The 24,981-nt window shown below is 35.3% G+C and overlaps 1 protein-coding gene and 1 long non-coding RNA gene across 2 annotated transcripts in view; both read right to left on the bottom strand.

Annotated features, from left to right (window-relative positions):
* Positions 1–24,981, bottom strand: part of LOC147601206 (uncharacterized) — a 381,994-nt gene that overhangs the window by 279,358 nt on the left and 77,655 nt on the right. The window lies entirely within an intron of this gene.
* PRIM2 (DNA primase subunit 2) overlaps positions 1–24,981 on the bottom strand; it is a 112,447-nt gene that overhangs the window by 33,688 nt on the left and 53,778 nt on the right. Inside the window, exons 7-9 of the mRNA XM_086743271.1 lie at positions 16,491–16,558; positions 11,072–11,144; positions 9,405–9,590 (exon numbers count right to left, since the gene is read on the bottom strand). Of these exons, the coding sequence (XP_086599397.1) occupies positions 9,405–9,590; positions 11,072–11,144; positions 16,491–16,558 (327 nt within the window). The remainder of the gene's footprint in view (positions 1–9,404; positions 9,591–11,071; positions 11,145–16,490; positions 16,559–24,981) is intronic.

The raw sequence follows: 24,981 nt of genomic DNA, 5'->3' as shown, positions 1-24,981 counted from the left end.
TATCGTATGCACAGAGTGCACTGTAATTAAGACATACTTGAACTGTAGACTGCAAGTATGACAAGAGTCTTTTTGCATTCAATGACAGAAGCAAGCTTGTTTTAAAATGCACAAGACTATTTTCCCATCTTTAATTTTTTTTTTACTTTTGTTAATTTATCAGTAATTAAAAGATTACTTGACTGTAGGGAAAATGCAAACAAAAATAAAGAAGTTATACTGCCACACTGCTCTGAACCTGCTCTTCAGGAGAAGTAACATACACCCATTTTTTTAGTGCATGTTGTAAAGTTCTAAAAACAGAGATATAACTCTGGTAACAAAATAGAAGAAAAAGCCCAACCACTGTAAATCATCTTAAAAAAATAATGCTCCTTTATGTAAAAAAAAAAAATTTCCTCAGACTTCCACTGGTATTGCCCCAGTTCTCATATGACAAACCCAACTCCATTAAGTCGATAAATAGGAAAAAAAACAAAAACAGAAAAAAAACCCCAAAAAAAAAAAACCAAAAAAAAACCTATCAGAATTTAAACAATGAAACTTTCCACAAAGACCCCTAGCTTCTGCTCACCCATATAAAGCATGGTTAGGGGATAGGAGTTAGGTATTTGAGGGACATTTTGTTTTCTCCTTCTGTGAGCGGACTTAAGGGACAGAGGGAACAGGGAAAGCTCAGAGCACATCACATTCTGGAGAATTCAGTTTCACAGCTAAATAGCATTGCACATTTCAATATAAAATTAGAACCTAGCCTTCTTTCAAGAAGTAGTAACCTCTATGATGTTGAAATACTTAAGCCCTATCATAGTAATTTAACTTTCCTCAATCAATATATGAAATTTCTGAAACATAAATTGTGCATAGCACACTTATATAAAAGAGCTGTCCTGTCTTTATTGATGAAATCCAATAGATTTCAAAGACACACAGCAAAATCTTAAACCAATTCTGAAAGAAAAAAATACATTTTTATTTACATCATGCCTATGTGGTATATCAGCAGAGCGCACAAGTGATACAACATGCTGCTTTTCTAGATGACTGAGTATGAAATATAGCAACAATTTGCTGGCTGAATATAGACAGATGGAGTACGACAGCTAAATGATGTTATAACGATTACATGGACATTATCAAAAGTAAAGGTAAAGTATGCAGGATTCTGGGTTTTGTTCTGGAAATCAGTTTATACAATTACAGGAATTCTGAACCTTTAATAAAATAAATTTAAAATATTATTTCAAACAATTTTATCAAGATTAATAAACTATTCTATTAAAACTTTTATTTTCGAAAAGCACAGAAACACAACTGCAAGAGACCTGCTATGTCATTCAGTTTGTCCTGGAAGGTAATCAAAATATAAGGATGCACATATTTGCTTCTCAAAAACGGTTAACCCTGTGGGGGTTGACTGGGATTTAAGAGTAAAGAGCCAAAGAGCTTAAATACATGATGCATTAGGCGATGCATGTAGCAACGCACAGCAGGTACTTTTCAGCAGATGGCTATAGAGAGCTGTATGGTTAAGAAGCTATTCGACAAAGCCTGCTAAAGACCATATTTTGTGACAGTAAGATACTTCACAATTGTTGAACTTAAAAAGTTCGCAATCGGATAGGTAAATCCATCTATTACTTTTCTTTAAATGTCATGGACTTGCTTGCTGCTGCTGTGATGGCTACTAAACCAAAAACCTCTTCTGACAAGTACACAGTCTTTCTACAGCGGTAATGAAGTGCAAGTCTGACAAGTGGTTCAAGACTACAAGAGGAATCTTAGAAAATTAAAGGTCTGGCTTATCATTTTTATACATACAGTTCTAAAAAGGTACTACAGTATGGAAAGAAAATTTGTGTTGCTGGGAACAAAACAGGTCATAAGAGAGTAGATTCTGATCTAAATTAGTTTTAGTACAAGAAAGATATTTATTGCTTTCATTCCTGTCAGTGTAAGAATCTTATCACTAACCTGCTCATACACTAGATTACTAAATACAGATTTCAGTACCTAATACTTAACAATTATGGAAACTGACTCTATTTGTTTTTATGGCAGCTAGTACAGTTAAAAACATCACCAAAATTATGCCGACACTGTAATTAATGTCCTGGAAAAGAGATTATGCAGCTATAGCTCTTCTCTGTCCCTAAGACATACCACAGGCTGAAAGATCATCCAAAATTTTCCCTTATCATGTAATTGATATGAAAAAAATGAAAATCAGAAGTAAGATCTCTTTCCAGCTACAACCAACAAGAAAGTTGTACTAATTCACCTTGACTCAGATGTAACAGCAATAATCCAGGCACTGAAGTCATGCTTTTAATTTTCATGCCTAGTTGTATAAATTTTGACTATAAACCAAATTCACTCAGGACACCTCTTCATCATGTTGTTTATTAAAACACAAAACAAACTCCAGACTATCCTCTTCAGTTGAGATCACACCAGCTAATCCATCTCAGCAGCCATTTCTCTTCACATGAGTATCATCTTCCACAACAGTTACATCCCGTTTGAACAACGCACCTGTTAACCTCCAGCCTTCAATTTACATGCAAAAAAAAAAAAACCATTAAGGAAGCTATATGAAAGCAGTAGATCTGATGATTGATTCACTACCCTAAAGCTGATCTCTGGAAGCTAACCTGACTATGGACTTCAGACTACAGACATTTTTAACTTGGTGTTCAGCACATCACTGTGGCAAAGGCTCTTCAGCTCCTAACAACCAGTATCTTGGTCAAACACTTCACAGTTCTGCACAAATACTCCAATTTCATAGACCTGGCTGTTCAGAGGAATGTCAGAAAGGGCTATGTTAAAAATAAATAAATAAATAAATAGATAACCAAAACCAAAAAACAACCAAACAGCAAACTCAAACCACACAAAAGAACCCCAGAATAGTGAAACCTGAAAGTTCTTTTATTTAGCCCTTGGTGTTGAAATTCAAACTAAATACTGAAACCTACATGCCTAGGATGCACTTGGAACACCTACTATCTTGAACCCCCATAACAATTGCATATTACTGTTTTTTTTTCCTTCAAACTTGCACCTAAAGGTTTAATGTAAATTCAACATAAGTTTGGGAATCAAAAGGAGTCACGTAAATGAAAATGCATTTTCATGTTTCTTTTGACAATTAAACTACTCTTAGCCTGCTGTTAAAGAAACTTGAAGAGCTAACTGTAGAATACAAAAAATATTTGGAGACATATCATTAAAGCATTCTGGCTTTCTTTACGCTTAATTATAGTAGGTAAAAATAGCCATTCAATATACAATAATGTTACAAATAGAATATTATTTTTGCCAATACAGAATATAAATGATTCACTCAAAAATCTTTAAAATTAACTTGTTCTATATCACTAGAACTAAAGTATGAAATTATAATCTCCAAATAATAAAAGAGAAATACAGATAGTAAGTGATTCTACTGAAGCTAATTTTTACAGTCACTGGTGGAAGGAAAAAAAATGATGAGTTTAACACAAAATTACAACTTAATCAAGAACTTGGCTATCTAGTCCCCTGATAACCAAGGAAAGCAAGGGCTATATGCTTAACTATATTAATGCTTCATTATCATTATGTACTTTTCCACTTCAACATATTTCATGGGGGTAAGATTTTACAGGTATGCTACAATTCCATTACTTTTTTTTATATCCTAGAAGACAACAAACATTTTCTTAAAGTTCTACAGTAGCCTTCATACACATCAGGAGAATGAAAGCCTAGTCATCTATTTGCATTACAGTACTACTGATATAAAATTAAAATTTAAAATTTAAATTAAATTTAATCTGTATAGAGGAATTTCAATTATATTTACATCTTTATCTCAGATGTCAAATATTATGGGCTGCTGCTCAACATGTCACTCCAGGCTGCAGATTGTAAAGTTTAAATAATTCAATAATTAAAAGTAGCAAATCATTCAATTAGGAAATTAAAGATCCTTATATAAAGATCTTTTTCTGATTTATGAGTTAAAATACGCTCCCAAAACAGTACTGTGACGGTGTGCTTCCCCAACCACAACCTGACCGCTTTTCCCATAACCCTGCTCAAGTGATAACCATCAGAGATAGATGTTATCTGGTCACGATGGTTGCACCCAACTCAAAGTGGATTCTGTGGAGACAGATAACACAGTCGCCAAGGGATGGTGATGTGCCCCCTCAATCATAGTGCTGGTCAATGTCCAACTCAGACCAAATTTGGAAGAAACTAACATCTACAGTTGGTGTGCAAATATGACTATAAGTCAATTATCTCACTCCATAAATAGTGAAGAGCCCTTGGAGCTCCCCTACACGGCAGCAGGCTGCACACCAGGATCTCTCTTTGAATAGGGACGTCTCTCAAGGTTACTCCTCGAGGTTGAGAGAATCCTTTCCATAACAGACCCTTGATAACTGAATTGGGAACATGAGTGTTGAAACTTTGAAATCCTAGCTAAGCAATATAAAGGATTGATTGTGCACACATAATCCTTTAGACATAAATTGTTGGTCAAGCCTAGGACTAGGACTGGATCCAACCACACCTAGACTCCTCTCTGAGAAGGAGTTTAGAAAGCAAGGGGGTCCTTTTCTGAAACTCTTGACTCAACAGGAAAGTCTCCCTGACAGTTTTATCTGACCCTGTCCTCTGTGCAGTAAATAACCCAGTGTACCTTGCCATCGAATCTTGTTAAACCACTGTCACATTTACCATTAAACTATGTTAAATTGCTGGTTTATATCAATAAAGTATACTGTTGCTTCTCTCTTATAAGTGAAGTGCATCACATCTTCCATGACAAGTAAGCACCACTATCCACTATACAGAAGGAAAAAAAAAAAAAAAATCTAGCTGCAAATCAACCCCCAAATCTCAAACAAATGAGAACATAAAATACCAAAACCAAGTGTAACCAACTGACTGATAAAGAAAATATTCCTGGGGATTTAAGGAGGTGGAGGTTGTTTTAAAGAACCACCACATCATCCATGCATTACAAATTGCACAGGGCATAGTTGTGCATGCTTAAAAGCACTGCCCTGCAGATTATAAAGTGCCTATTTCTATTTTCATTTCTATACACTGGGTTACTTCTATAATACAATTGTATAGGCCTACAAAGCATTATAGCACAAGCAAGTCTAATTTACATCTATAGGTTATTTGTTTATTCCTTATGATCTCATCTCCCTCTAGCAGTTGGCCCTCACAAAAATGAACTTCTACCTGTACTCAGACCTGTATGCAGAATCACAGGATAATTCAGGCTCAAAAAGGACCTCAGGAGGTCTCTAGTCCAAGCGTCCCCTCAGGGAATTTCTGGTTGGCCCTGGTAGAAACATTCAGCACCAGCTGTTCGCTATCAAGGTAAAGCCTCACTCCTGAATCCAGATTCAAGGATCTCCTAAGATCATCTGGAAAATAAACGGAAGAGCCAGGAAAGTCAAATCACTGGAACCATGTCATTGCGATGTATCTTCATCCCAAAGTTTCATCACTTCTTAACAGAGTAGAGACTTATTTGGTTGCATATTGATGTAGTATATGGCTGGCAAGTTGTCTGTCCTCAGTTTCGCACATTATCATCATGTGTGGAAGAAACATCTATAATACATAAATAATCAACTGAAGCGCCAAAGCTTGATTGTGAAGGGTTTGCTTTTTATCACAGATCCTGAGCAAGCTAGAGTCTGACTAAACTTTATTCTTCCTTCTTCCAAGAAAATGGCACAAGGACAAGAAAATGGCTCTCATGGGAAGGGATGAAGAGTCACACCTCAGACAGAAACCTCTGACAACTAGAAAACAACATGCTCATTTCCACTTGTGATCAACTGCTACAGAAAACAACAAGGCATATGGAAATGCAGTAAGACGATCCTAGAAAATTAAGTCAGGAGGAATAAGAGGCTTCACTATCCTGAATGCCACCACATCCCCCAGGAAAGTCCTTGAACACAGGAGCTAAAGAGCTACGTCTTGTTCTCAGTAAGAAGTCAGAAGGACAAGAAAGCTGCTCTGTCTTCAGGATACTTTTGTAAATATAGTAACACTTAAGTTTTGGAGATTTATTAAAAGATAAATAAACAAACTCTTGCACAATTTTCAGAGGCACTGCACTAGCATATGCAACAATAATAAAAATCAGTGCAATATCAAATTGTAACATCAAAGGAATTAATTTTCAACACAGAACTGCACAACTAGCAACTGTCTCTTCTGTTAAAAGTGGTAAATAATCAGAGTACTAGAAGAGACCATTTTTTACCACTGTGCACCAAATAGTGCTATGAAAAATAATACATAGCACAAGTATATATGTAGCAAATAAAAGCGGAAAGTGCTGGGCTGCCTTAAAGTAATCCATCTTGTATCAAAACCTTGATTCCAGACTGTTAGCTAAAGAAGTAACTGAATAATGCCTTAAAGAAACTGATTCAACTTTCATTCTTTCCTTTGTTCTAAACACTACATCATCTTTCAAGTCTCCGATTTCACATTCACAGACTAGTATTGCAAACAGATCTGAAAACAGTCACATCCCAGTAACGATCTCCACTATAAGAGAATTTTATTTTCAACTATCAGAGCATTCTTACAAATGTACCGTAATTATTAATTTCATCTTGATCCATCTTATTGCTTTCTTGTTTCAAGTATTTTTAAAACATACTGCAGTTACTCTCCTCTTTTTTTGGAGGTTTTTTTTTTTTAAGCAACAAGAACAGGATGTGAAAGAATCTACGGGAATTAGTCTGTTTAGAGTAAGACTACATTTTACAGAAAAAAAACAAAGCAGCCTTAAAATAACACTGAGGTTAAGAAGCCAACCGGCATAACCATTCAGTCAGCAGTAACACATCTACCACCATTTGACAGCTGATCCTATCATCTGAATGAAAATAATTTCCCATTTGGGCACTGTTAGCCTAGCAATTTGTGGAGTAACTTTAACTACAGTGCCTAAAGAAAAAAAAAAAAGTTTTATTTTGCACTCTGCATTTGTCTCTGCTGTGAACATGCCAGTACATAATCATTGCCCTCCTCACAAAAGCATCTCTACCAGTTTCAGTACTTTCCCTGTAGGCAGTACTTATTTTTTTTTTTTCCCACTGAATACATGGTTTCACACTTCATTTACACTATACTTAATGAATTCCTTTCTAAAGGCAAAATATTGTTTCTTAAAAACTTTTCTACCACATCAGCCATTCAGAGCAGAGGAGGAGTTCTTCTTGGTGTAAATTTTCCTTGTGCCTATGCTTAGCCTGGTGGCAGGCACTCCAGCGCCCTGCTGATGTGTCCAAGGCAACTTCCTTCCTGCTGAAGGCTGAAGTTGTGTGCCAAGAATTCTTAAGATTGAGAACTGGCATAAATGTTGCAGCCATAAAAGACGAATGTGAACACACAATTTTGAAACCATAACCATTTGCAGCAAATTGAACACTCTCTCTTTGAAATACACCAGTCAGTAATAAATAATTAACCTTAGTCTTTAGAAAGTTTCATGCATTTATCTCCACAATGCTATACACAAAGCAGTATAATCTTCTCCACTCTACAGGAAAGGAACAATGGCATGAGTGTCAGAAAATAAAAATGTCAAAAGAAGAAAGCACCAATAAGAATTGTAATAATATTCATTTTTTCAGGACATTAAACATTATACGACATTTTACTGTGTGAAAAAAAACACTGACTTCAGCTACAGGTATGAAAAATCAGGGGGTTTTTTATCCCAGTATGAAGTTGGTTATCTAGAACTTGAGAAGAAGAATTAAAATTACATGGAAATAGCAGCCTGCTTGTGAAAAATGCAGTAACTACAACCTCTTACTTAATTCACAATAAGCTCACTGGTTTTTGAAGCTGAACACAAGATCATAAAACTCCATGTATTTCTAGAGCCTACCAAGAGAGGTGCTATAGTAGAAAGTCATAACTTCATGACTGAAAACAATCCAAGATGTATACATGTTTTCATACCCGTGCATACACCTAGGGCCAAAGCACAAGTAGGTGGAATCAGACCTGCACACACAGTATTTTTTTTTTTAAACAGAAATAATAAATGTATATATTTACATTGTTATTGTTTCTAATAGCTTGTTTTCATTCTTTCAATTTCCTTTAAGTACAGGAAATTGCAACTGAAAAGTCTGTATTTTTCTGAATTCAACTACTAATTGGCATTCAACCGCAAAATTTAAGTTATTACCTCTCTTCAAATCCTTTCCTGAAACCTTTGTAAGGGAATGTAGTTTGGATTTTTTTTTTTAAACAACATACGTATCTCCTCTTAAACCATATCGCATTTAAGGAGCTAGATTTACAGAAGTTTAGGTACTCATTCAAATCATACCTTCAAATCCCTTTTCCCTTTCCAAAAAGTCTGCAGACCAGTTGATCTACCTTCTGGGACTTGAAAGAGATAGATCTACCATAATTCATTGTAGCCAGCATTACTTTTTGGCCCATATCTTGTATAAATAGCCATGTCCCAGAAAACCTAAGCTAATAGAAGATCGTCTAACTAACAGTCCATATTTCATAGTACTCTGGAAAGTTGAGACCTCATAATATTAAATGCAAAGTATCACAGTCCAAACAAAACTGACACAAGGTCTGAAACATCTGCTCTAACACATACCATGGGCCAGGTAGAGATGGATGAGAAAGAAAGTCTGCTTGATTCTATCTAGGCTGTTCAAGGTAAGGTCACAAACCTCCAAAAACTAGCATACATTTTTCATGCCCTCAATGAGATAGCACACATATGTCACACTTTCCTCACTCACAATACTCTCAAAAATATTAGCAAGGGTTAGGTCAATGACTACTATGTCAGTAAAACTGCTCATTACACTGAACAGCATTTTCTCACTGTTTCCTTGAACACATTCTTCTGTCTTTGTTCACCTCCAGTTTCTTCTTTTATTCTCAGACTGTAAATTTCCTAATGCAAGCTCACCTTACGTACAGCTGTCCAATTAATTTTTTTTTTAATTAACCAACCAAAAAGGCTAATCTTGCCTTTCAGATAGTACTCTTTGTGGTCGTTTACGTGGTTGGTGAATCAGTTTAGTCACATAGTAACTGTATTTCATAAAGGACATTGGTTTCCTAGTGATTTAGTGGTAGAGTAAGATTTTTCTAGTCCTCTTTGTGGCTTGCCTTTTTTCCCCAGGCTTCAGAAGAACGACCAAGAAAATGAATACAATCATAAACAAAGAGAGAAAAAACCCATACCTTTAAAAGACATTACTGTGTCTTTTGCCCAATTATCTACTCTAAAAAGCATCTATTCAAATATGCACAATGTACACATTAACTACATCCTCACATTCACATATTTAGATATTTTTCATTTGCTGAATTACCTTGTCTGCATCCACTTTTCCTCTGATAAACTCTTTCTTCCAAAACTCCAATGCCTGTTCCAAAGTCAAGCCGATGCCTTTTAAGAACAGTCCGTATTGCATACGGCCTCCATGACGGAGATGATGGTTATCACGCAGGGCTTTGTGCAACTGGCGCATGCAAAGAGGGAATGATTTCACAGAAAGCTGTCAAGAGAAAAAATTGTGTTTAAGGCATGCAGATCATTTAATTTGCAATATATATGCTTATTGTGATTATTAATTAGCTCCACTTGAAAATGTCGATGGCTGGAAGAAAAGATATGCACGTGCAGAGTGTCTTTAGACTGATGATAACACAAGTGCATCCATAGCCATCAAATTCAGCAACCATCTCAAGAATAAAATCCAAAGGAGAGTAATTGGAGTGAGTCCAGAGACTCATACGAAGATGATCAGAGGGCTGGAGCACTCTGGGAAGACCTTATAGCAGCCTTCCAGTACCTAAAGGGGGCCTACAGGAAAGCTACAGAGGGACTTTTGACAAGGGCCTGTTGTGACAGTAGAAGCAGTAATGGCTTTAAACTGAAAGAGGGTAGATTTAGATTAGATATAAGGAAGAAATTCTTTGCTGTGAGGGTGGTGAGCCACTGGACCAGGTTGCCCAGAGAGGTGGTGGATGCCCCATCCCTGGAAGTGTTCAAGGCCAGGCTGGATGAGGCTCTGAGCAACCTGATCTGGTTGAAGGTATCCCTGCTCCTTGCAGGGCAGTTGACCTTTAAAGGCCCTTTCCAACTCGATTCTACCTTCAGCTACGAAGTAACACAAGTTAATTACTGTCAGGAGAAATATATCCACAGTTCCATTACAATGTTTCTTGCTTCTTCTTATTTTAGTTTCTGGAATAGCAAGGTGACCATTGTTAGAGTTCTGGGGGGTTTGGAGAAGGCATGGATTTTTTTTAAACATCTTTGAAAAACTACAAGCAGGAGTAAAAATCCACTGCAAGTGATCTGCATGTTTTTCCCTGAAGAATACTATTTCTTATAAAGCAAGATCTCTGAGATAAAAAAATGTAACGTTCAAGTTTACTTGGGCTTTGCATTTTTATTTTTAACATCTCAGTCATGCCACGGAATTCACTACCAATGGAACACTGTCATGGTTTAGATGTACAATGAAAACACAAACTACTTATAAAGTTCAGATAAAGGAGTTGTAATGTGGTTTTGATTGTCTCTGCACCATGGATGTACTTTTACAATCCATTTTATTTATGTCCTTGTTCTGAAAAACCCTTCTGTAAGTCAAAAGCCAAAAAAAAGAGCATTGAAAAGACAAATATTGCAACGCAATAATCATAAACTAAAAATCATGGGTTGCAAAATTATTAAATAAGAAAATTTTGTTAAATTCTGTTTATGTTAGGTATAAGTATACAAAATTAAGCAGCAAATTAAGCAATTCATTATAGCTCCAGTCTAAATCCTGATTAGATGCATTTTCAGTTAATTCTGTTCCCTTTTAAACTTTATCACGATTTCGTTCAAGTAGTTCTCAAGAGTCACAAAGTAAATAGGAATCAAAAAAAAGATAAAGGCTTTATATTTTGTCTATACACAAGGTATTGGAATTTTAAAAGCCATGCACCAACATACAATATAAGTCAACAAATAGAGAGGACTTACAGTATCAATCTGCTCTAGAGAAATTTTTCCAGTGTTCTTTTGCACGCTATAATCTGGGCCAACGTAAGAATGGCTGAAAAACAAAACAAACAGTACAGCATCATTTAAATCAGTTAAATTTTTTTTTTTTACACTTACAAATTTAGGATGAAATTATTTTACCAATTAAGGGCTTTAAGTATTTTATATCAGGCAAACCCAAGAAAACAGTATTTGACAGTTACGTAACTAAGATTTATAAAACCAACATTAGAGTCAATATGGTAAAAAAGGAAAAAATCCTTCCTCTCTTTATCTGAAAGGAATTGTGACGGGTCATTCAGAATTCTGATCACAGGATTCATTTGAAAGGTAGCACACCCATCTGCTGTAAACCATTCCTCCCAGTCTTGTATCATCTGAGACTTGCTGAACACGCACTCTGTCCCATCATGCAGGACATTAAAGAAGCAGCTAAACAATGTAAGACCCACTATCAATCTCTGAGGTACTACACTACTGATTGGCCTCCATTTGGTCTTAATGCCTCTGGTCACAAACTTCTAAGCACACCACCTCAGTTAGTTTTCAGTCCACCTCACTGTCTTTTTACCCGGGCCATACTTCATCAGTTGTCAATGAGGATGTTATAAGAGACAGCATCAAAAACCTTGCTAAAGTCAAGATAAACAACATCCACTGCTTCCCGCCCCCATTTATTGAGCCTTCTATGATAGAATTACCAGCTATGAGGTTAGTCAAGCATAATTTCCCATTCACAAATCCACACTAACCACTCATGATCACCTTCTTGTTCATCATATGTCTGGAACTGAGATGAGGCTGATTAGCCTGTGGTTCTATGGAACCATGTAGTTCCTTCACTCTTTGTGAAGGCAGGGTTCACTTTTGCTATTTGTGCATAATTTTTTTTTAAAAAAACAACCAAACAAAAAACCTGATGTATCACTATGAACATCTACCATGGGGGAAAAGTAAAAACTCAAAAACTGAAGTGTACCAACTGAAAGCTAGGAAGGTTTCTACTGTAGTACTGACATCCAAACACGTTAACTCCTGACATGCCTGGCCCAAATAGCAGAGGAATTTGCAGGTGCTGCTTCATCTTTCATTCATACTGCAACGAAGCTACTTCTGATACCTGAGCTAAGTTCAGGTAAGCCTGTACTACAGCAGGAATAGTCACATAGACATTGTCACCAAGGTAATCTCAAATCAAATACAAGCACCTAATACCCAGCTTCTACTTTTAAATATATAGACTTCTTGAATGCAGGATATACGCAGGGCTGCAGAATAGGTCAAAAGAAATGCTTACAGTCAAATCCGATCAAACTCAGGAACTGACAGTACAACAGGCAATAAAGCAAAACAAGGGGTTTGGATACAGCACATTGATCCATAATTCAGATTGCAAAGTCTGGGTAAGAACAAGTTTCTCTGTGCAAGAGGGATTTTGCAACTAACACACAAAGATCATTTCTTAAATCTTTCGAAGGCATATAAAAGTTAACTCCAGAAAAAAAAGGAATTTAGCTAAATGATGCTATTAGGTGCTACAGGTGACGTTTCAATACTGTAAAGTGGGAAAAGCATATAGCTAAGAGTTGATTTTACTACAGCACACGTAGTTTGTTTAATTATACATGCATTCATTCATTCTTTAGTCTTACTTCTGTCACACACTGGAGCACTAGGCAAGCTTACTGTACTTAATAGATTTTTTTTTATTAACAACAATGGATAAATAATTAAAAGTATTTAAGCTGTATATGTCTATTACTACTGATTCTACTAAAGTATCTAAATTTTCTTGTAGAACCAGATCTGCATCACTTTATTCAGGCAAACTACAGACAAAATGAAAGTAGCAGTCGCACAAACATTAAAATTGAAGCACAGAACAAAAGAAAATAGCTGTTGTTTAGGCATCATCTTTTTTTTTTTTTGTAAAACAACCAATTAGGAAAATGACCATTCAGCCAGTTATCACATCCGAGGATGAGTGCTGGTAACTTCTTAAACCACTCCACCATAATCACTTTAGGTCATCTGCTTGTATCCTATCTACTACAGCAATATTTCCAAGAATGGGATTTATGTCTTTCAGATAAACAGCTGTAGGACTGTTCTGTTAAATATCGTATTATTCACAGATGTGTTAGTATATCATGAGATTTAATGAGGATCTGAAGAACACTTTGTAGATTTTGAGGTCAGTAAACGATGCCAGCCTATTAAGGTGCGTGTTTCTCCTTTACTTGCCTGTGAGATATGCGTAAGTGAGGGGGGTGAATACTCATGTCTGCATGAGTATTGTGTTACCCATTAAAAAAAGTAATCTTGCAAAACACTTGGTTTCTGTATCAACTTTATGAACTATCATTTGAAGATAGAATTAATAGAATCATATAAATGTTGGTTGGTAAAGGATGCTAGAAGACCATTGAGGCCCACACCACACTTTAAGTGGGATGACTGCCAACAGTAGCCTAGTGAGCCTCAACTTTTTCTAGCTGAATCCTAAAAACCTCAACAATCCGAGATTCCCCATCTCTGGGCAATCTGTTGCACTATCGTTCTAGCACAGACGTTTTTCCTAATGTCTGATCTAAACCTCCCAAGCTGCTCTATATGACCTGTAATTTGTTACATCCTCTAGCACCATGAAGAATTCCAGTGCTGTGATGTTTGTCCTTCACACAGTTGTAGGCTGCTATTCGATCATCCCTAAGCCTCCTCATCACCAGAGTAAACAAAGTCAGCTCAGCTTCTCCGTATAACTCATGTACAGGCACAGTCCTATAGTAGTTTAACAGGATTACATATGACAGTTTTTGTCTCTCTTTGAAATTATTCCTGCTGAAGATTTTAAACAGAGGAGTGTTACAACCCTGCAATTTCATCACAAAACCCACATAAACTTCCTTGAGAGCAGGAGTTGCAGGAGTGTTCTCATGCATTTAGACACAAAGTTTCCATTTCTATTAAATTGCTAAAGTTTTAGCAATTTAAATCTCCTTGTAGCCTACGGTGAGTATGTGAAATCCCTAAGCACAATCTTGCATCAAATATTTTAACATTTTAACTAAAAATGTTCTTTTTTTTCTGTCTAGTACAATTACTATTAGAAAGCATCAATGAAACAGAATAGAACAAAAAGAGGATCAAACTCACAGATAAAACACTTATTTAGTCCAATTACAAAATACATATGTGCATTTTAAAAAATGAGCATGGATTAAATTATCTATGCAGACATAATTCACAGTAAAATGACCTTTTCTGATGACTAGCTAATTTAAAAGTCACAAGCAGATACGAATAGCTGCCAAAAAATGTGTGGAGTATTAACAACCAAACAATGCTCTGTAACCTTCAATTGTATGCTCTTTTCACATGTTTCTCTCAAAGCTTTTGCTCTCCTGATAAAGCTCTATTGACATATGCCAACAACAAAATACTGCCGTAAGAATTCACACAAGGAAGGAGGACGAAAGCCTACAACTGGTATTCTCCTTTCTTATGAGTAAGATGAAGCAAAAATTAATCACAGATTCACAAAATAAATAGCAGAGAAGACCTATTTAAGTTACAAGGTTTGATGTATTTTGTCTATTTTAAAGGAACTTCCAAAAAGGCAACTCAGAAGCATTTGTGTAGTTTTTTTCAATTGGTGACAAAACGTACTGGGAACACCCCCTCCATTTTCGCAAAAGCCAAACAGAAGAAACTGACCAGCTGTTAAACATACACACCCAATTTAACATAAGAATGCACAAAAAAATACCTTTTTTGCATAAATGTAGGATATAGTATCCCTGATGTCAAACTAGCTGAAGTAGCTGATGTCAAACTAGCTTTTTTGCAACCCTTCCTTTTCCCATATTAAAAAAAAATGTGCAGAGAGGATTATGATTGCTTCAATAATAAAGGCTGTTTCACTTACATAGATGCACGCCACATATCAAAAGAAATTTCTAATTCCTCAGTAATTACTCCTAGAGAGCAAGATTTATAAAAAGTTAACCTAATTGCTCTTCAGCTTCAAATGGCGAAAGGTATGCCATTGAGGCTCATTTTAAAAAATCCCAGTAAGATGTATGGTAATAAAAACATGGAAAGTTACTGGCATTTAGAAGTATCCTCTAACCAGCTATGTAACAGTTACACTGCAATAATTATTTCATTCATTGCTCTTGAACAAAGTTGAATTATCTGTAAATAAGCAGAGATACAATGACAGCTATTTTTCCTATTCTGATTTACCCTAAAAGAAAAAGGAACTATTTTATGGTCTAGGTAATAAAAATTATAATAACCTTTTAAAAAATCAAAACAAAATGTCAGATGTTGGGTACAGATACCTTGAGCAGCAGAGCACTATAGGAAACAAAGGGCATGCTAACTAGATCTGCATCCTAGTTCCAGCACAGTGCTCTCATGACAGAGCCTCACCGCTTCTATTTCTAATTCATCCAACATCATTTCAGTTATTTCAATGCAAAGCTGTATGTGTTCAAAACCAGAATTTTCATTACCGACATTCAATGTTTAAGTAAATTTCTACCCTTAGAGATATTAAAAATTCACTGAATAAATACCTGAGCAATCTGATCTAACCAGATCTGCATTGAGTACAGGCTAGATTAAATGATCTCCAGAGCTTTATTCCAAGCTAAATTATTCAATGAGTCTAAGCCAATGCATCTCCCTCTAATTGTATCGTCTTTGTCCTCCTGCATACTACCATAGTAAGAAAACTCTCCCAAACAATATAAAGTGGTAAAAAGCAATCACATATAAAAGAAAGATTAGGTCTATGTTTAACCTGAAGAATATCAGAAAAGTATTTTTACTTAGTCTTCATCCCCAATCACATCCAAAGAAGGTAGAAAGCTTCTAAATACTGTACACTGTTTAGAGAGGGGCAGACTATTTCAGTTGTGTTGTAGAGTACTCTTAACAGTTCACATTTTCAACTCTCTCTCCTTAGGTCCATTAAAAGAAGAAAATAGGACTCCATTTGTCTCAATGACAACGACAGAAATCTTCCAAAAAGATCATAGAGCATAAAATATTTGCAACAAGGCCGGCCAATACTCTGAGCAGCGTAATTTGGAATCTGTTTTGTTCATAAAGAAGCTCAACAACTTTGCACTTACTATTAAAAAAAGGTTTTATAAAAGCTACAAATATTTTCTTGTTACTTGGAAGCAACATCAGCTCTGTAAATTATGTTTCATGTCATTTACAAAGCTTCTGATAAGTTGAAAGGATACTTTCAGGGGCTTTTTTCCAGTTAAACAGAATCACACAGACGAGGTGTGTGAAAAATAAGCTGTAGCTAAAACATTCCACTAATACAGTTATTTTAATCTGTATGGAAGAATACACTCATGCTGTCAGTTTAGGCTACCTGAGACGACTAAGCAGCGGTTGTAGTCTCTCGTCAGACTGTACAGAAGGCAGCGATCGTGCTGTCAGCTAGAAGAAAACAGAAGTTCAATTAATAAAACATTAGCTTCAAAAAACCTGATACCACACAGCAGGAATGATGTAACAAATCACCCTGCGTTCCTACAAATTTACACAACACTGGATAAGACATACTTTCTCCTGTTAAAAATAACTAAGCACCATCTTCCAGAATCTGAAGTTAGCAGAAATATTTACAAGTCAAAGTGAAACAGTGAAAAATATTTTTTCTAAAATTACAGTGTTATTTTAATTAAATAGCAAGACATCACTGAAAGTGATGTACTTTATTCCAAACATATTTGAACTAGAAGTCTTGTTCTACCTAGACAGTCTTTTAACAGTCACAATGTACATAATTTAAATATAGTCCATTAAGTCATATTATATACAATTTACATTTGTATAGAAAAAAATATATAATATATAGCACTATGACTTTTATACAGACATGCCTCTGTGTACATTGTTTTTTTTAAATGACCACAACCTGTATGTCATAATTCGACTGTTCTAAACTAAATACATACTTTTTTTCTTGTAACTGTTTCACACGACTAGGTAAAACATGAAAATTTTCCTGAAAAAATAAACCCAGTAGTCTATCAATCAACAAGTAAATGTCATGTCACACTCTTGGAGAATACTAGTTAACTGTTGTATTAACTAAAATAATTGAAAAAATGTATGTGTTAAGTTTGCTTAGTATCAGAAAAAGAAAAGAAAGTATCAGAAAAAAAAAAAAGAAAAAAGAAAGAAGGGGGGAAAAAAGAAAAGAAAGAAGGGGGAAAAAAAGAAAAAGAAGGGGGAAAAAAGAAAAAAGAAAGAAGGGGGAAAAAAGAAAAAAGAAAGAAGGGGGAAAAAAAAGAAAAAAAGAAAGAAGGGGGAAAAAAAGAAAGAAGGGAAAAAAAAAAGAAAGAAAGGAGGGGGCGTGGGGGGAAATCAAACAATCTTCATACATTTGAAGTAAACAGAATTTGCCAAAACCAGACTTTTGAAGTTTTGACAAAATTCAGTAATACTTTTACGTAACCTTGTAGAAGAAGAGCAAGAAGCTTAATTCTTCTTTTCTATTGAGCTCTATACAACAATCACACCTCTAGTGTTCACTATGATGCATTCATGGCAAATGAACAGGACATTTGCATAGGGCACAAAGAATGTAACCATGTGAGAATGTAGAAAGCAAGCAATGATTAGAAAAACTACATGACAATCAGAATTCTTTAAGACTTGGCAGTGGTACTTCAAGTAAATGAAGGTAAAAGGATGACAACTTATAGGTTGATGTCTAAGAACTGATCTGTTTTTCTTCCCCCTATTCAAACACGAGACCAGCACGTGAAATTGCAAGTTATCAAAGTTTTACTACAAACCTTTAAAAAAGTTAACTTGACACAAAGCCTGAGGTTAAGTAGCAGCTCCACATGCTATCAGGAAGCAATCACATTTTTATACAGAGCAATTAAGAACAAGATTATCATGGCTCAATTAACTTGTCTCAATTTTTTAGGAGTGTGTGAATTTCTTGATTTTGAGGTTAACATGTGAGAGCTATTTGCTTTCTAAATGTTCTGCACCAAAAAGATAAAGAGAATTTTTATTTTCACAAGGAGTTCACTTTCCAAATGAGATGTCCTAATTAGCTGTATTGCACAACAAAATGATAATATGCTGTCAGACCACTTGATGAATACATTTTTTTTAAAAAATCAAATTAATTTGGATGTCATTGAGAAAAAAATGCCATAGAAAACTTAGGAGGAAAGCACATAAAGAAGGGTTTTGTGGCAAAGGTTACTTTTAGCTGAGGCAGGCTACTGAATTACTCCAGGCTATTTCTACAATTTACCAAGGGAAAAAAAAAATAAAGTTCCTTTGGTAAGGTGCATTACAGAATCCAAAATGTAAATTATTAACAAGAGTATTTCCTTATCAACTGTGGAGTACTCCTAGAACAAGGAGTGTCTGAAGGCACACTGTCCACATGCAAATACACAGCTTGTGCTGTGCCTCTACACAGTTTGTCAAGCCCAACTTTTTTTTTTTTTAAATATCTTAGAACTACACGTGCATTCACGCCATTTCTTTCGTACTTTAACAAACACTGTACAAGCAGGCTTAGTGTGCTTTTGCCTCCTCAGTTGTCATGGTTTTGTTAGTGAGGGGGGGCCTAAGGTGCTCTTTTAAAACCCAGCCAGGCAGGATCACATCATACGGAACTCATATTTAAAAGGGAGGGTGACCGCACTGTCAGTACGTCTAAGGACAGGTTATCTCAAAGAACGCTCAGTCCATGGAAAGTTACCTTGCTTCTTCCTTCACAACTCCAAGTTTTATAACAAAATTTCCTTAAAGCAGGCTTGCAGAGACCTTGAACCGAGGACTGCTCTATCAAGTGCTAAAGGCACCTCCAAAATACACAGTACTTTTAAAGGTGAGCCCACGGTTCCCAGCAGGCATCTTGCAGTTCTTGGAAATACAGGCACTTCTCTAGATTGTTTAACTTCTATCTCCACTGGCGGTTCCAGAACAAACATCATCTACATACCTGCTCCACTACTCAGCATAACAAGGTCTGGATTAAGACCAAGTATAGGTTTGGGAGTGTTACCAGGCATACATGAGAAGATTTTCCTAGAATGTTTTTCTCTGTTTATTTCTGTTATGATAGTTACACCACCACCAAAGGATGTCAAGGAACAGCTCTAACCCAAACGCAAAGATGAAGTAAGGTTAAAGTAGGGATTGATCAAGGTAGCCATAAAAACTAAAGAAAAGGCTTTAACAAAAACATCCAAAACCAATGAACAGGAAAAAGCCAGTTATCTTTGCCATCTGCAGAGTCTACCTTCACCTGTGACCACGTAGCATCATGCTCAGCATTAAATGAGGGGCAGTTTCTCCAAAGCAGCCATTGCTCAGGGCCTGGCTGGGCAGTGGTCTGCTGGTGGTGAGCACCACTTGTAGTTTTTTCCGGTTTTCCTCCCTTTGCCTAATAAACTGTCTTTACCTCATGCCATGAGTTTTCATATTTTTGCCCTTCCTGAATCTCTCCCTTGTCCCTCAGGAAAGGATGGAGGTGGGGGGGCTTTCCTGCCAGCCGGGGTCAATCTACCACATACATGTATGAACTCATTTCACACCAATAAGAAGCTGATACATTTCAGATTAGGCATAGATTTCACATATTTTGAAACCTTAGCTGTCTATCACACAGGAATCCAAAAAGAGCTGCTGCTGGTTTGTACTAAATCTACTGAAGGTGGTTCTATAACACCTCCTTTTACCTTTTTACACTCAGTGGCAAGTCCTCCCTATTTTTTTTTTTTAATGAAAAATTATATTCCAAACTTGGGGGGGGGGGGAAACAACCAACCAACCAAAAGAGATTACACATGTTTAATTAGAAACTGAGATGCAAATAGTCAAAATCTCCTATAAATTAAGCCTTTTATATCCCTTTAAAAAACAGAAATATGATCCCATCTAGACAGAAAAAAAATGAGTTTCAACCCCCACTCCTGTTTCTCCAGTAATCTAGAGACCTGACCTGAAGAAGCCACCTCCAAAAGTAGTATGTATAGTCACCATTGCCATTTGAAATGGTACTAACAAAAATTATACTGTTTTAAATAGAAAATTTAACACAATAATTTAGAGCACATTTATGATACCCTCCAAACAAGGTCAAAGAAAAACGCAGGAATGCTTTCTGTTTACAATACACAGTATTACAAAAGGTCATTTTTCTCTACAATTGCACATGTCCCTATAATTTTCCTGTACAATCATTTTAACACTACTCCATTACTGGGCTTTAATTTTTGTGTTGGAGAGATTAGATTTGCTTTTCCATTTCATTTTTAATTGCTTAATTAAAACAAATTGGTACTAAAAGTAGTTTTAAATGCTACTGGGGACAATATTGACAAGACAGTTATATGGTCTTTAATACTATCCACAAGTATACCTTTAGTATAATATTTTCTAAGTTTTGGTGAAAATAAGTCAATAAAGATTCATAAGACTTGTTCTCCATACACAGAAAGAAAAAAAAAAAAAAACATCTAAAAAAGAAAAAGAAGTGGAAGACTTGAAGCCATTATGCTATTAACAGTAGTAAGAAATAAAAGAAATAACAGGACACTGCAACAACAAAGCTCCCAGATGAAAAAAGAAAAGCAGAAGAGTATGGAAAGTGTTTACCTTATAAATTTCATTGCTCAATTCCAAATCTATCTTTGTAGCAGCAATAACAACACCAGTAGATTAAGCAAAGCAAAAGCCTCTATGACAAGTGTATTGCATGCTGATTTTAAGAATTTAGAAATAACATTCCTATATTCCATGCTCTAACTCTTCAACTAAATGTCATTAATGCATTAACGAAAAATATCTATAGCAGATTTCTTTAACGGTGATTTTCATGGAGCACAGAATAACTAACATTTTTAGGTTTTTGTCAGATTTCAAGCAAGCAAATTTTAGAAAGTAATAAGAACACACAAATCAGAAATAGGAGTATGAGAAGGGAAACAAAACCCTACATGTTTCAAATCTTACACCACAGGTTACCGACATTTTTATGAGGATTAAATTTACACTGTGAAGCCTCTTGCATCTTCCCATTATATGTACTGATGAACAGAAAAAGGAAGGATTAGGTAGCTAAAAGGTTAAGTATAGAGAGGAAATTTCTACTTAGAAAGCAAAGAAACAAACCATGGATTAGTGCAGGCTTTTACTGTATTCTGTACTCTTTAGTTTGTTCTCCCACCAACAGCTATTTGTTCCTATGATGCACTTCAATGCCTTCAGCACCACAGGCAACCCCTTCCTGCATTTCTGTTTCCCAGTTGTTACAATAAGAAAGCAAAGCATAAAGAAAACCAAAATGAGTTTGGGCATCAGAACGTCAATTTCAGCCTTTCCAAGTGAAAGCTTTAGATGGTTCTTTATTGCTTTAATGTAATTTAACAAATATTTTTATGAAGAGAGGAAAGAAACACTGTCTGTGTAATATCAGCAATTCCACATATTCAGAGTGAACACATCACTAAAAGCTTCCTTAATAATGCTGTATGGATTTCTAAAAAAAATAAAATAAAAAAAGTAAACCCAAACACAGGTCAGACATTAAGTTATTACAGTTAGGACTTAAAAAGTTTAAAGAGATAATCTATTCCAGTCTCTCAAGGCTGCCTAAGGAATAAGTCGTAGCTTACATGTTTTCTATTTCATTTGTTTTCTAATATGCCACCTCATAGAATGTGCCCTTCTTGTTTAAGTGTCTTAATTGTGACCTTTGCTTTTTGTCACTTCATCTTAGAAACCTTTAAATAAGGTTTCCTATTCATTATTGCCCTGAAACATTTAGATAATTATTTCCCATCTGCTCTGAAAAGGACGGAATACATACGTGGTGGTTTACAAAAGCATTAGTTTTTAGCCTGAAGCATTACAGTGGCCTGCTCTGTTGTCTAAAAGGAAAACAATGACATGGAAGTTTAGACTGTTTGCTAGAACTGGCTTTGATTAGTATGAACACTATACTTGTTCCAACTAACTCTGCAATACTAGACAAGCTTTATTCAGAGATGTGTTTGCCTAGCAATATATTAAGTTGTTTTCCAGATGTAACCACTCTTTACAGAGTATCAGCTTTTACGTAACCAAAAGCAGATATACACTTTTTTTTTTTTACTGACAGCACAGTAACCACAATATATCTAAGAGTCTGAAATACAGATCCCACTTTGCCTCCTGACTGGGGATATCTGAAAAATGAGAGAGGACAGTTAAGATGTTTACTGCGAAAGTTTTTCACCTTAAATCAGCATTTTTCTCCTTTTCCCCAGTCTATCTACATCAGCTATCCTTCTGGAGTCTCTTGCTAGATGAAAAGAAAAAACAATCTCCAGAAAATGCTACAAAGGCATTCGGGAGACTTTTCTCCCCTCGTCTCCAGATACAGAACAGGTTAAAAATAATGCTGCGGAAACATGCTAGTTCTACTTACTTAAGAATGTGTCGTAACATTCACTACATTATTATGGATACACTACACACATGAAAGTACTCTTTACATATTTATAGTACATACGTAGTACATGAACTATGCACTTACCCAGCAAGATTACAGTAAATAACAGACCTTTACGTCTCATTTCCCCTTATACTCAGTCCAACTACAAGTGTTTCTCAATGAATATAATCAAGACCATGCTTTAATTTAAAAATGGAAACGCTACTACACACTGAGATCTTATTCCAAACATAAATTGCTCAGGTAAAATCGTTTTCCCACTGCAATCTGACTGTCTTCAGAGATTAACACTAGTTTCGATGTTCCTTTTATTCTAAAACACAGCCTAAATGGGGGAAGTAATAGTCACAAAAGGCTTCTTAATACTTTTATCAGAAGCATTGTTGATTAATAAGAATTCTAAAACAACTTTGTTTTCAACAAAACCTGAATTTCAGCTAGCAATTCCCTAAAAAATAGTTTTAAAGGATATGGACTCTCCAGTAAGGCAGCTTGTTTTTCTGTCTTGCTTTTTAATACATCAGCCACCAAAATACTGGCCTTAAATCAAACTTAAAATACAATGTCTAGAAAGTTTTGTACTTCTGAAAGTCTTAATATTGTTTTATTTTGCCTTTTTTCAAGTATTTCAGAATTATAACCTTACATGGTCTTCAAAACTGTATGATTTTGCAGCCACCACTAAGAAGTCATGAGATGCAGATATTGCCAGAACCAAATAATTCAATTTAATTACATTTTAGAGAAATGCCTTCAACATCCAACTAAATTGCAGGCTGCTTCATACCACCAAAAACTGATTAATTTTGAAACATCAGCTATCTTGCTAATGTTGAAACAAAATGTCACAATGCAAATGCTATGCAGCTGGGGAACCTGAAATAAGAGAACGGTGTTTGCATGCCTGTATGCTGTTGTACCTAGACAGTTGACATTTTAGGGCTGATCAATTTTCTTCTGAAAAAGAGTTGGGGTTTAACCTTTCACAGCATTATACAAATCTCAAGTGTCGTACAAAATTAATAAGTAATTTTTGCCAAGCAGCACTTACAGTGAAATAAGCTCAACAACAAAAATAAATAAATAAATAAATAATACTACATTTATTCCATGTGAAGTGTTTGCACACAATCTATATGAATGGAGATAACATTTTTCAAAACTAACAAATCTATTTAAGCAAAAATCTTTTCAACATTACCAAATGTTTTTTTGCAATGGGACAATGTAACCTACTATGTGAAGCACTTAGGTTATTTTCATACAGCAGCACCAACTGTACGGAAGAAAGGAAACAAATAATATAGATCGGTATTACTAGGCTCTAAGTACAAATTTAACAACTCAGTGACATTTTCAAAGCAGAGGAAAAAATTTCCTTCACGAATCTCTAGTGGTTGATACAGGTGTGAATACAAGGCTAAAGTTGGTTTTGTGACGTGTTGTTTGTTTTGTTTTTTTTTTAATTAAATAAAACACCCCACTGCTCTCTGGCTTCCACACACATACCCCCCACACCTCTTCCCAATAACAGAAACCAGCCCAAACAAAATCACAGAGAATGCAAAGTGGCCTTTTGTATTTTGAGGAAAGTAAATCAAAGGCAACAGCTAACTCATTACTTATTTAAACAAAGGAATTCAACTTACAGTCTTAGCACTGTAATTTTATTTTTTTTTAATCTAAAGGGGAGAGCATGACCATTATCAACAATGTTGTTTAAATGCTGTATCTAACAATTTTTAAGATATATGTAAATATAAATCGTATTACAAGGTATCTAATATAATTTTATATATATTTAACTAAAATATTTATATTTAATTAGTTAATTCAAGCTGCCAAAGGATAAATCTTCCATGGCAGAAGAAACAAATTAAGAGTTGTGAAGAATTTCCTTGCTAGCATGTCCTAGATATTTACCTAAAACTTCTAAAACTTTGAAGAAATTGAACTCCACTAATTTCAGCTCAGCATTTGTCAAATGCATTCAGAATAATAATTAGTGTTTTCCTGAGGCATTTGCTTCTTGAAGTAATTGATTTCTTTTTTCCATTTGGAAATGTCTAGCTTTCATATTCACACTGAGGTATAAATAACATCTGGGTTGAAGATTAATATTTAGTCTTTAAAGCAAAATTTTTCAATAATTAAACTTTGTTTAATTGGTAAGTGAACTGTTGCTGGTTTTTGCATCATTATTACTTGTGCATATACTGATTTCACTTGCGAGTTAGGGTCAAAGTATGTAAATGAACTCATCTCTTGTACTTTTTTACATTCTAACATAAAGCTAAAGTTGACAGTTACCAAGATGCTCATTAGATTTTTCCTCCCAAAACAGATTATTAATTCCATCTTTCTTACAATAGTGTAGAGTGTC

Source organism: Chlamydotis macqueenii, chromosome 3 (genome assembly GCF_036417535.1).
Source record: "Chlamydotis macqueenii isolate bChlMac1 chromosome 3, bChlMac1.mat, whole genome shotgun sequence".
Taxonomy (NCBI): Eukaryota; Metazoa; Chordata; class Aves; order Otidiformes; family Otididae; genus Chlamydotis; species Chlamydotis macqueenii.
Note: the sequence above shows the minus strand (reverse complement) of the source record. Positions and strands in the feature narration are given on the sequence as shown.